Genomic DNA, 13,763 nt, shown 5'->3' on the forward strand with positions numbered 1-13,763 from the left:
GATACTAGAATCTATAATACTGGGTCACTGTATACTTTTCCGTTTTTCTTTAGCGCGAGTTTTCTTAAATATTGCCAGAAAAAAATCCTTTTCTTTGGTAATCAGTCAATGTCATTTATTCGATGATAGTAGATCATGTTTAAATTCCGTGACAATAATACAGGTATTAAGACTGCTAGTGATATTAACGGCTCCGTGAAACCCATGGTAACTAGATGAGAAACTTACTCAATTATATTATAAACACGTAAGAAACCAAACAATGCAATTGAAGTGTGAAAATAATACTAGAAATTAACCAGTTGCAAGTGGAATAACACGCTTTAAAACAGGAGAGATCTAAACCATAAAGATAAATTTTTGATTACATTGTTTCTTAAAAAATAAAATATTGGTAGTAATATTTAGTATTGAATACATACGTATACACCTAAAATGATTTCGTCAGGGAAATGTTTAGTCAGGATCACATATTGTTATTTCTTCATTGAATGGTTTGTGTCTTGTATTGTGTGTTTTTTGTCCTCTACATCTCTATTATTAGTTGCGTTTCTTTGTCCTTGTCCTGTCTATGTCCAACTAAAAAATATGGATATAAAAATAAAACAAATGAGGGAAAAAATCCAACCATAATAGCACAGTATAATTTTATCTTCAAATATCGACCTGAGTGCGGATCTAAGCCAAAATGTAAAAAAAGAACATGTCCGCTCCTGTATTAATGTGGTGTTAAATCGGAAATGAAACGGCTAGCAGAAGTCTGACAAATACGTCATTTTCTATATCATTATTTCAAAAGTGTACATTATACAAAAATGCGCTTTAAAATCTCTATGCGTTTGTATTTTGCTATGTGTGTGTAAAGGGCCCCTTTGTGTCTGGATACCCAGTAGCGATTTCTTAAAAAATGCACTGACATAGGGAACATTTGTCAGTTCCACATAAAACCACTTTAAAGCTGGAAATTTTTATTTTTAGTTATTTACTTAAGGAACGCTGATTAAAGCGTACAAGCATACCGATTTTCAAGTTTTTTTTTTATCCCAATTCCAAGTACCTAAAATATGAAAATATGTCTAAAAAGACACATTTAAATAACATGCGAAATTATTTCTTCATGTTCCCTCTAAACCCTCTAAAAATTAAAAATATTAACTTTTGGCAATTTTTCTGTGGGTTAGTTCCGAAAAGCTAAAATTATGCCAAATTTCATCTCTCCACGTAAACTGGAAGTACCTCTTTAATTTATGTCAGTTCATGTATTTTTATATATGCTAGTTAAGACTAGCCTCTGGCTAGCTGGGGGCTCGGCCCACGGCCTCGCATTTCTTATCTATCTATCTTTGAATCAGCAGTGAATTTCATGAACTTTCTTTTCATATTTCCTGAATTTGCCCATCCGGGGGCTTCATTCCCACATACAGTCTTTGCTCCGCCTACGGCCTCGCACCTTTTGTACCCACAATATATCATTTCTTTTCCTATTTCAACTATCTAAAAGATAAGATTTTGTATCCCAAGATAACGCCCATTTAAATAACATGGGAATTTCTTCATCCCCCTTTAGACCCCTAAAAAATTAAAAATATTCATTTTTGGAAATTTTCCTGTCGGTTAGTCCTGGAAAGCTACAATCATGCCAAATTTCATCATTGTAGCCCTACGGGAAGTGCTCAATAATTTATGTCCGCTCATGTAGTTTTATATATAGTTAAGATAAGATATATAGCGAGCCGAAGCTTTGGAAGAGAAGGGAGGAAATAATGTTTTAAAAAATGGAAACTTCCTATATTCTGAAACGATTAAAAGATTCGCCAAATTGATAACCGGAGTTAGTTTCTTCTCACCGAAAATATATGCTGTGATGGTGCCGAGCAAACTGGCACCTTAAATCAATTAACAAAATGTTTTTTTTTTTTTTTTTTTTGCATTGATCAAACGAGAAAATTGAAGCAAGAAACGTGAAACCTTACTTGTTCTTAATTTGCAAACGGGAGTAGTTGAATAATTAGCTTTCTCTTATCCCAATTAAGATGCTCCGGGTTCGAATCTCAAAACCTTCCATTTTGACTGTTCCTCCGCCTTCTTAAGGTCCACGAGGCAAATGTTCGGTTGAATAATTGATTGAAATTTAACATCCATATCTGTTTGGGATCCGAACCATTGTTTGGATTTTGTATCCGAAGCAAATATTTCCACCGGGAATCGAACCTAGATCAAGTGCATAGATAGCAAGTTCCTATGCACTTGGGCAGAAAAGAGCATCGACAACTGCTGGGATGGGCTTTTAAATATAGACCCTGGCCAACTTTTTTTTTCGTATATTTCGTTTATAAAGTGCTTTTACAGCTATATAAATTAATAAATATTATTTTATATACGTCACTGGCTGTTTAGAATTAATCTAGCCAACTGAATTGAAAATATAACAAAGCGTTTAACGAGAGTGAAAAAGCAGCGACACGAAACAATATGATTCCCAGGAAATAACAAAGGACAATGTGCTCTCGAAGTAAACATTATCATCCTCGAAAGATAAGCCGGCTCAAACCGCAATAATATCGTATACAAAACAAATTTCTATACCATGAACCTCGAATGACGTCATCAAAACATTGGAGAACACTTGTTTTTAGTTGAGTTCACTAGAGTCGGTGACTGTGATTGGTTGGCGATGTAGTTCGTGATTGCTCGCGAGGCGCATTGTACTTTTGCTAGGAGGTCTTGTGTTTATCAGTTAGTGTTGTGTTTGTGGCGTAAAAGCTGTGTTGTTGAACGAAGAAATATTGAAAAAAGAGGGTTAAATTGTCATGTTAAATTTTAGCATGGAAGATATAGAATGGTGTATTGTTTTGTTTTCGTCGTCCAACCAGAACCATTGTTAGTTTAGGCTTTGGACTTTTTTAGACAAGCAGTTATTTGTTTCTATCACTTCAGCTTTTAGTAACACTGCAGAATAAAAACAAAATAGCGAAATACCAGAATGATACATACAAATAGAAGCAGGCTAGAGGTAAGCTTCACTTGAGATTTAATAGGTTATATTATTATGTGTTAAGTGAAACTGTGAATTCATTTACTGCATTCCGCGTGAAGCGGTCAGCCATTGCATTGAAGTTGAACAGCTGATTCGAGAAGGGTTCTCTCATTAGAGTCAATAGCCAGGGCCAAGGTTGGGAGATGAGTGCGTAGTCTTTGTTATGGTGGACTAATTAATGTAATGCTGAAAATGCTTGTGCTGTAAATTATTTTAATATATTCTTTGTTATGATGCTACTTGATGGGTATAAAATTGATTGATGGTGTTAATGGTTAGGCTATAATACAGTGAGTAGTAAGACGGCTCTGTCTAATTAATCAGAAGATAGTCCGATTCCTTTGTTTCAAAAAGACAAGAAAGAACGTGTGGGAATGAAAGACAGAAGCAAGCAAGACGGATTAGCCGTAATGGAGTGGAATAAAATGGAGTATATAGTAAGTAAACAAAGCATAAATTAATTTTCACGCGTGTGAATTTATTTTCTTAGATATTGTTTGTCACTACGCAACGTTTTCACCTGTATATATAAAAATTGAAAATATAGATTTCGTTAACTATTTGAATAAAATCCCACGGTTGTTGGCTTTTTATAAACACTATGCATGAACAGTTGTTCACGAAGCTTACTTTCTTTAAAATATCCGTTTACGGATGTTTACATTTCGTTCAGAACAAAGAACATGTCTCCATATCCGGAATGCTCTGGTTTGGTCTCCATTCGTTACGAGGTATTCAAGTCACAATAATCGAAGTAGTTCGTGAATTTGATTTGATTGTTTGTAAACAATCTAAATTATTTTTGACTGAAACAAAACGTTCCAACACGCAAATGGAATTAACCTTGTGGATGGGGAATTGCATTTTCTTGAAGTAATTCTGAAATTGACATTTGTCTGACATTACCTTGCGAGCTATGGTTATTTTTGTATTTGCCACGAGTTAATAAAATAAAGGTTCGAAATTATACATGTACTCGTCAATTAAATATAACGCAAAATTTACTTTGTATATTAAGCTGATAAAGTTAATTATTTTAGTACAGCGGTAGGGTGCTCGTAATAAAATTTTTCACAACAGTTAGCAACTGGAATCGAGCAAATTACTGCACCATAGATGACTTTAAAATATATTTCGCCATAAATTCCCCTAACCTTCAAAAGGTTTTAAAACAGGCTGAGTTTAGTTTGAGACTAGGTTAGTTTACATTGTTTGGTTTACTATGATATAAATCATAGCGGTTGGGTGTAATGTAATTAACCCTATATTTCTATCGAATTCGTAGAACTATATATGTCGATAATCAAGTGCCTAACGAATACTTAGTGCACAGTGGTTCAAAGGATCTCTGGTTCGATTCTAGGCCATGAAAGTTTCGGGACATTATGTTCGTGGGTTTTTTTAGGGTTCCACTCTATCTCATTCCACCAATTATTCCATAATCTTAACTTTTGTTGATCACCCGTCTCCTTTAGCCTAAAGGGAATAGATATGGAACGTAAAACCAGATATTTCATTTCTGAGGAAGTACTCTCTGACACAGTTTGCCGAAAATGTATGATAGGCAGATTTGATTTTTTTAAAAAACTGGAAGAGAATGTCCAATTTTATAGCGAGGGCGCATTGTACCTGTATTCTTATTCCAGGTAGAAAATCCACGTTAAAGACTGAAGTATAGTAGGAATTTCTGACAAAGCGTATTATTCCTGTGTTTTGTACAGTTGGCGAAACATCCGCGAATATACGTTAAATCTTTACTTTAACGCTCTACCACCAGACCCTGTAAGCCGAAGGAGATAAGTAACTCAGATGATACTCATAAGGCGGGAGAATATTTATATCAGACTGTTAACTTAAGCTCAGAAATGCATCTAGATATTTATTGACGCCAAAATTTCAATAGAAACCACCACATTTGTCAAAAGTTATTATTATGATGATGATTATTGTTATTTTTTTTAGTACATGAAAACAGTTTTTTAATCACATTTCATGGCTTCCATTGCATAATGAAAAATATTATGTGTGTGGTTAAGCATACCTGTAGCATTCTGAAAGCAAAATAATTTTTCACAATACAATTGAAGTCACAGCAAGAGTGCACTTTGAGCAGAACATTCAGAGTAACCAACACCAAGACGAGCGCTGCGGGGGCTTCTAATCTCCTTTGCTCGCTCGGTTATGTTTTGTAAAATAAGTGACACTGGAGATCTTATTTGCAAGATTGGGGGAGAAACTAAGATACCCAAGATCACTTGTTCTGCTCAAAGTGCACTCTTACTGAAGCCGCAATAACTGATTGGAACAGGAACTTGAAGCTAGGCCTATCCAACATTGTGTAATTTATATAGGGCTATATATATATGTATTTTCAAAATGTTACAAGTAAGCTTTACCATACCTAAGGTTACCACCGGCTCCAAATTGGGCGTGACATACCGAATTGGCTAAACTGCCATAGATGATGGCCCTGCATAAGATTCACATGAACTTGTTTTCAACGGTATTACTACTTGTCTGTTCTTACTTTCATATACCTTACCTCAGTTACCCCTGTTTCATTAACCGTTAGTCACAAATATTTAATATTTTCGTCCTTCCTTTTCTCTTTCCTACATCCGTATGTATGTGTATATATTAGTGTGCAAAATTAGTACGGTACCTGCGAACTGTTAAATGTTGCAAACTATGCACCACTCAGAAATTACCAAAGCAATGAATCCGTACCTTCTCACTGCGATGTAGGATATAGCTTCGAAACCGCTACCAAAAATTCGTGAATGATATCTTTCGTTGTCGCGTGTTTCATGGTTATTATAGGGTGCAGTCCCCTATCAAAGACATTAAAGGTTACGGATCCCATATGAAAACACTTCTTTCCAGAGTGGTAACCATTCAATGGGGGAATACTTACATTCATGAAAGGTAAATTTCTTTCTGCTTCACATGTACTCTTACTGTGTTAGAAAGTATTTCTTAAAGGAGGAGCTCCATTAATACGTGCAGGTTTGACTTCGCGAGGGTTCAGTGTGTAAATACAGTGTGTGGATGTAAAGCATAAAAAGTACAGTGCGTTAAGCACATACCAACGTGTGGTATGTGGTCACTAAAAAGCACGAATTCTGTGTAACCAAGTCAGGGCAGAAGAATTTCGGGGGGGGGGGGGACGAGCAGTAGCGACGGGGTGTGTCCGCAGGGAACAGGCGCGTCGACGACGGTGGGTATATAATACTAAATTAGGGTAGTGGAAAAACACTTAATATGGTTAAGACGTATGCATTGTATGTCGCAAAGCTTTGCGGTACCGGTACTTGCATTATCACTTTGCACACTGCTTTGACATAGCTTAGCACATCTTTGTTACTGATTACTATGTTCTGAGCATTCTTTTCATTTCTTACTTCTACCGTATTATGCATTAAGTGTGTAAGATCCCGGTGTATATTTTTTTTATTTATTTCACAATCCTATTGAAAGTTCGCCATGGTTATACAATTTCTTCCATGGATTTTACAAATTTTATGATATAATATGGGATATCACCCAAAATTTTGCTCCATTTCAGTGCATTTCTCTCAGATGCAACTCCTCTCTTACTAGTTTTCGCTCTCGATTTATGTTTTTCCCTCTGTTGCAGCAGCATAGACATCCTAGGTAAGATAGTGGATTTGAAACACTATCGTATTATGCTTTACTGTTTGTTCATCTCATATCGCATCAATCCGCGAACTCATATAGTCCAAATGGGGTACGATGGCTGTGGTAGAGCGTTCAGCTCTGGGGCGTGGGGTCCCTGATTCCATCCCAGCTTGCGCCAAGTGGTGGACAAACACCGTATTTGTGGGTTTTCATGGGATTCTCTCACTTTATTAATTCATTTCGTGTCATCACAGTCTTCTTTGGCGTAGCCAGCATGAACGTGGGACGTAAAACTGAAAGATTTCATTTCCTTTCCGTGTAGTCCAGTATTTAACTTCGGTTTTCTCCCTTATTAATCAACCTACACTGATGACCTTTATTACCTTTTTTGTTACTCTAATAACATTTCGTCTGATTCTGTTTATTTCTTTGTAAATTTTACATTTTGGGGCCGCCATTTGCGGCAGTTAAGCCACCAGGTTTTAAGCTATTTTTCAGTATCCCGAATTACTCTGCAAGGGACGCCAAATTACCCAAAAGCTTACCGGTTAATGGAGTATACTTTCTGTTCAACTAAACTCCAACAGATTGATACTAGGACTTCTGTTTCGTGTGTATTTTGTTTTTAATTTCCATTGTAATTTTAATTCATATATTCATATGACATGAAGAAATATATATATTTCGTTCTGTTGCTCTTAATAAATTGTTCCATATACAGATTTGGGTATGAGGAACCGATGATGTGCACATCCTCGATGAGTGTAGCCTGCTTTAGACTTACCAAAAGATTCTAACCCTAACCATACGAACAATGTTTTCACACTATATAGTGGAAGCAATGAGTGTGATTAAAACTGCATATGTTTGTATCCGAAGGTGAGGGTTCCCGTTGAAAGTTTCGGTATTAATAAATGTTAGACGCATTAGCTCAGTTAAAATTTAATAGTTGTCATTCGTCACCAGGGTTGTTGGAATTTTCCCCAGCCCAAAATTCACCAGTGCTTTTTTTTTGGGGGGGGGGGTTGAACCACAATAAAACTCAAAAAAAGCCCACCTAAAGAAATATGCTTCAAAACTTGAATTGAAATAATAAGCTTAGTATGATTATAATTACTTTCTTTAATCGTACTTCTTAATGTATGCCTAGTTTCAAAATCGGCTTAAAATATGTTTTTGCCACCAGAACAGAATACCATTGAAAACAAAAACAGATTTGGGAATCATTCATAATGAATTTTGTTTGCGCTGGATCAAATTCACTGTAAAACCCACATTCAACTGTAATCTATGATATGAATCTTATTTGTGAGCGCAACACGGGAAAAGGTTAAACCATCTGGAATGAATTTTTGTATGCAGTTATCATGTACCTCCAACTAGGTTTCTGATCAGGTTACTTTGATTAAAATACGTGCTCTATTGGGGAAGCGGACGGTCAAAATCTATGCGAAAATCTTAGTATGTCAGTTCTGTCAAGTTTGAAAGATGACATTTTTAATGTAAACTTCCCATTAATGTAAGTGGATCCGTGTCCCAGTGTTTTGAGTTTCCTTTTTAAGTGGAGAAGGGGATCATTTTCTATAATTTAAAAGCGATGTTGCCTGTTGTTTCTGATCACATCACAAGGGGAAATCGTTAAGCAGTTCGAAATTATTTTTTGAACATTCAATAGTTAGTACCTATCCTGAGTTGGGATTTTTATATTACTTTGATTCAAGGACGCATCCTAGGAGAAGAGAAGGAGTAGAGGATGTTCAAAATTCATGTTAAAAAAAAAAAGTGCGTCACGAATCTGCCAAGCTAGGAAGATGAAACCTGGTATAAAATCCTCATTAAAAATAAGTTGGCGTGTTGAGTTAATTTTGAGTTTGTATTTCAGAGCGAGGCTATATAAGACGGGACCTACTGATTAACGTGGAATGCGAACCACATGAGCTCTCGCCGGGAATCGAACCCGGCTCTCCCATGCCAAAGGCGCATATGCTAACCGCTTAGCCACGGAGGATCTCAAGTTGGCATGTGTTGCAATGTTTTTGAAAAGTTTGGTTTTAAGAAAGATTGATTTTCCATAATTCCTTTGTTTCCATTGAAAGCTATGTTGTTCGTGATCGCGTCACAGGAAATGGTTGAACAGTTTGAAATGAGTTTTAGAACATAGTTGGTACTTATCTCAAGCTGGAATATTATTGTGTAACTTCCCTTAAAGGACATATTCTAAGGGAGAAAGGGGTTAAGAATTCATGCCTCATTGATATGCGGATCGTAAGGAGAGAGGAGGCTCGAACCTTTTCCTTGAACCTAATTCTTCCCATACAAAAAACGAGCATATCAGCTAGTATGGAATCAAAAGTAACTATGCTACATTTCTTTTGTTTTTGTTAATACTTGCGCTATAAACAGATAAACACCTTTAATCATATAATCTATTGTAAGAAACCAAATTGACAACTGAAAATGAGAAAAAATCAATTTCCAACATTTCAGTTCTTAAAAAAAGGCTTTTTATTTCTTTTAACAAAACAACCGCCATTCAATAAAGCCATTGTTTATCTCTACTGTTGAACTTAAGGTACTAATCGAAATATAAGGCGAGTGTCAGTGGTGCAAAGTATGTCCCACGAAACGCGTATGGGACTTCACGGATTCCTTGTGCGTCATTATTTTCTTTCTCTTTTGTTATTTCTAAGTTTAGTTCAATGTCTCGTGATCATGCAAGATGAAATGAAATCTAAGTTTTACGTCCCACGTTTATGCCGCTAGGCTAAAGGAGCCAGTGATGATGAGAAACGAAGGAATGAAAAAAATAGGAAACTGGAGAACCCTGAGAAAACCCATGTACACGGTGTTTGTCCATCACAAAGCTCACTTGGCGCGAGCTGGGATAAAACCAAGGACCCCATGTACCAGAGATGAACGCTCACCCACTGAGCCAAATCACCAATTAAGTTTTTTAAAAGTTAGCTCCATGCTATCTCCAGGGAAGCTACTTTTATCACAAACAAATTTCCCTTTTCAAAATTTTAATATTTTATTTCGAGCATTTTTTAATGCAATGCTTATTTCTCCAAATATTGTGCAGTCTCACGCTAAAAGCTGTATCTCACTTTCGCCACGCGTTTATCGTGCAGAGGAGAGCATAATTGAAATTGATACTTAAACAACAGATAGGTTGTTGTTCTGAGACACTTATGTACAATTTGTGTGGAGTATTCGCGGTTATATTTGAGGTTGAAATATTCATCGAATCATTTAAAAGCATGTTAAATACACAATGGAATCTGTTAGTATTTTAAGCATTCGATCTCGTGAATAACATTCAAGCAACTTGAACCTTATTACTACGTTTCTTACCGATGTAAACTTGATATACACAAGTGCTTCCATAAAAATCGAGCTCTCTCTGTTAGAATGGTTTTCTTATTAGCTGAGATTGTAATAATGGTTTGGTAGTTAATTTAGAGGTAATACAACTCTTGTCATTTTTATAGATTGTAGTTCCCATATTTTATATATTATTATTTTCTGGTAAAGAATGGGTACTTTTTAAAGAGTACGTTAATATGTAAAATCAGACAATAATTTAAAGCTGAGCTAGTACGTTGTGATAATATATAGAGATGGAACTATCCTGAAAAGCTAGGGCATTGAAGAATTGCGGAACACAACATAGGAGCTGTTAGTACTAAGTGATGATAAAATGCGATGGTTTTCATGCAGTGGAACCTCATTAAATTAATCTCATTAAAATTCTTCTTGGGTAATTTGTTTGAGTTTTTTTTACTGTACTTTTTATTTATTTCATATTCTATTTAATTTACTTACTTTTCTTCAGAATTAGTTGCTTTGTTTTATTATAACAAGTTTTTGATATTTTTTGCATGTATATTTAATGAGGTGCTGCTGTGCTTTATATTTACCGTAGGTCAGACCATGGTGGGTGCCTAGTCTTGGCAGAAGAAAAGAGCCAAAATTTTCCGTGTGTACTATGAAGCAAAGCTACATGCAGGTACAAACACCCATCCTAACAAAATATATGCAAATTCTGCACATTTGCCATACTGATCATAAACATTGGTACCAGGCATCAGAGTAGTAGTATTTTGTGTTATCCTATGTGAGAGGAGTTAATCCAATGATTTTCCCTTATGTTGGTAGTTAAGAGCTGCTTTATTGTGCATGTCTTCCAATTTTGATGAGTAGGGATGAGAATTGTTCGCACTATAACTCTTGAAATGTGCATCTAAATTTATCCTTTTTTAAGATTTCAGCCTCGCAGTAAAATTTTGATACTGACCTTTCTAACTTGATAAATAAGAGATAATGTGGTGCTAACAGCTGATGAAAAGAATAGCAAGGCCAAGCAATGAATTGTTTATTCTCCCAGTTTTACATACTACATCTAGTTATATTTAACGTTCATAGCAGGTGTTTTCAACCGTACCAAGTTCGTGACCAATCGTGTTCTTACAAGAGCAATGTATGATTTTCATTAATATTTTTACCTACGTACTTATGAATTTCTGTAGTGGTGTTTCTTCACTGAATTGTGTGATTTCACTACGAGACTTTTCATCCAAGTGTATTAGGTACGGTTTAGGTTAAAATAAGAAGCTGCAAAAAGATTTGTTTGATATTCTGTACAGAAACACCATTAGAGAGTTACATAAGCAAATAGGTAAGAAAATTGAGCTTTTTGTTCTTCGCGTATTTACTAATATTATAATTTTATTTGGCTTTTTTAATTCAAAATAGAATGTTTAAACGCATACTAAATTATCTGTATCAATAATATTTCAAGGATTTGGAAAATTAACTTACGCCATTTTATTTGCTACCCCTTAAAATAATTTGGCAGTATCAATTTTTATAATTATTACTTTGAATTTTAATATCTTGGGAGATTGTTAACTGTATGCTGTCCATGCAAATAAGTGTTTCTTTGTCATTCATTAGAGAACGTTTCGAAAGGCATGAAAGCTTTTTCTCTAGGAGCGAAAGAATGATGCTGGGAACAATATTGCCAACTATTAATTATTATTTTTTTTAATGAAGTGTGTTACAATTTTTTGCTCTATTTTACAACCGCCTCATGTTGAAATATCAGGCACCCCCCAGTTTGTAGAATTAACGTAAGTTTGAAATGGGAAAGCTTAATAATATAAATATTCGGTATCATTGTTCAGAAAACATTTTAATATTTTATTGATGATTGAAACTTTGGAAAAAAAAATATTAAAAACTTCCGTATTCTTCGACATATGTGTCAGGCGTTTTAAAAATAGCACTCACAGACAAGAGAGCACTATTCTTCAGGTCAAAATAAAGCGGAAATGTTATACAATGGTATACCCTTCAGGGCCTCCTACAGCCGCTATGGTGAATCAAAATTTCACGATGTGGTAAAGTCACAGATTAACTTGGAGCCATTAGCAGTGCTGTACGAATCCATCAGGCAGTTACATCGATTGCTACGCTAATAGATGATTCTAGCGTCTATTGACTAATTACAATCAGGAAAGAGTCGATGTAACTATTTTTAGAACACCCGATATATATAATACAAAAGCAGGATGACGCTAAAAGATTCTTTTTATCGCCTTTGTAGGGCTTTGGTTATCGATTTTATTTATTTCGCTTGAATTATTGTTTTAACATGTCAGATCCTTTTTCTTTCCGTTCCTTAATGCAGTTTTCCATATTTGACGCAAGTGAGGCTATTGTATGTCAGTTGAAAATAGCAAGTCCTAGTTTACAGCTTAAAATATTAAGTGAGTCTTGCGCTGTATTTAAGCTAGATAAATACTATATATAAATCACTTAACCCAGTAAGTGTTACGAACTCAAGAGTATGTAATTAACTCAGAAAATTCTACTTTATTATAACATCATTTTTATTAGTATACCATATATTTTTTTCACTCATGCTTGTGTATTATTTCTATTTAAAATGTTCAGATTTTATTTATTTTCATAAAAATAGCAAATTTTAGATCTCAGTAACATTTGTTGTATTCATTGTTACTTTCCTCCCCACTATTATGGAGATGCAGTCATTTCGTGATCATAAGAAAGTTAGAAAAGCTCTTAATATGTGAGTTATTTCTTAAAGACGTACCAATACAAATATTAATAACACCAAACCTTGTGTAGGCAACTTTTTGATGTAAAGTAGATAGATATAGTGCAATAAACACAAGAATATTATGATTCTTGATACGTTCTGTGCACAATTTCTGAATTTTTATATTTGATACTTGAATAGACACGCAGGTGAGTACTTACAAAAATAAGGAACTAAGTTTGTAGTTCGTGACTGGAAGACAAAAACTTTATTTAGTACGGCCATTAAATTTTCTTGCCACGTGGATTAATATTACAACAAATGTTCGAATTAATGGATCTAAAAGCATCAGAAAATACGGATGTTCCGTTGCATGTTATTGATTTAGGTTTTATCTGAGAAATAATCCGAATTCATAAGTAGGGATGCAGGGCTCTTCATTGTGTAAGATAAAGATTGTGTGAAATAATCTGATTGTTAGAAAACGTGTAGTAGTAGTTTGGCTATTATTTCAATCTCAAGAGCATACTTTTTATGAGTTCTGCCTTTTGTCTGGGTAACAGGTAGAAACAGAATTAAATATTACGCATGTAACGTCGTAACGTACGTTTGTATTGTTTCCATGTTTTTCCATCGGTTCTGTAAAATTGTAACATTTGATTGGTATAAACAGTCCCAACTATTGATAATTTATGTAGTTTGCGAGTGACTTGTGGAAATTTACTAAATTCTTATACTCACTTAATTCACTTATTCATTATTATTATTAAATCTTCACCATAGTCGTTTAAGTGAAAGGCCTGTTAGCTTTCCACTACAATAGAGGAGCTTCTTTAAGGGATTTTACATTGCGTGAAGAATCACATTACCGGTAACATTGCCGCACTATAGAATTAATGATTATCAAAGCTGTCTTCTTACTCTGAACGTACATAGTAATAATATTTTTTAAAAAAAGTAATGATCCTAATTTTCTTTTCTTCTTCACTCGTATTATCTCCTTTTTTGGGGGGTTCAAGCTGA

General features: G+C 34.9%; 1 protein-coding gene across 4 annotated transcripts in view; it reads left to right on the plus strand.

The window, feature by feature from the left end:
• Positions 1 to 2,651: 2,651 nt before the first annotated feature.
• LOC145668487 (uncharacterized) overlaps positions 2,652 to 13,763 on the plus strand; it is a 62,949-nt gene continuing 51,837 nt past the window's right edge. Inside the window, exons 1-2 of one of the 4 annotated variants that reach the window (XM_081736426.1) lie at positions 2,652 to 3,013; positions 10,602 to 10,685. In XM_081736426.1, coding sequence (XP_081592552.1) covers positions 2,984 to 3,013; positions 10,602 to 10,685 — 114 coding nt within the window. In that variant the 5' untranslated portion in view covers positions 2,652 to 2,983. Of the gene's footprint in view, positions 3,014 to 3,095; positions 3,475 to 10,601; positions 10,686 to 13,763 lie in introns of those variants that run through there. The other 3 variants (XM_081736425.1, XM_081736428.1, XM_081736427.1) reach the window with 3 other exon arrangements.

This window comes from Thermobia domestica, chromosome 13 (assembly GCF_964235325.1).
Source record: "Thermobia domestica chromosome 13, izTheDome1.hap1.1, whole genome shotgun sequence".
Classification (NCBI taxonomy): domain Eukaryota; kingdom Metazoa; phylum Arthropoda; class Insecta; order Zygentoma; family Lepismatidae; genus Thermobia; species Thermobia domestica.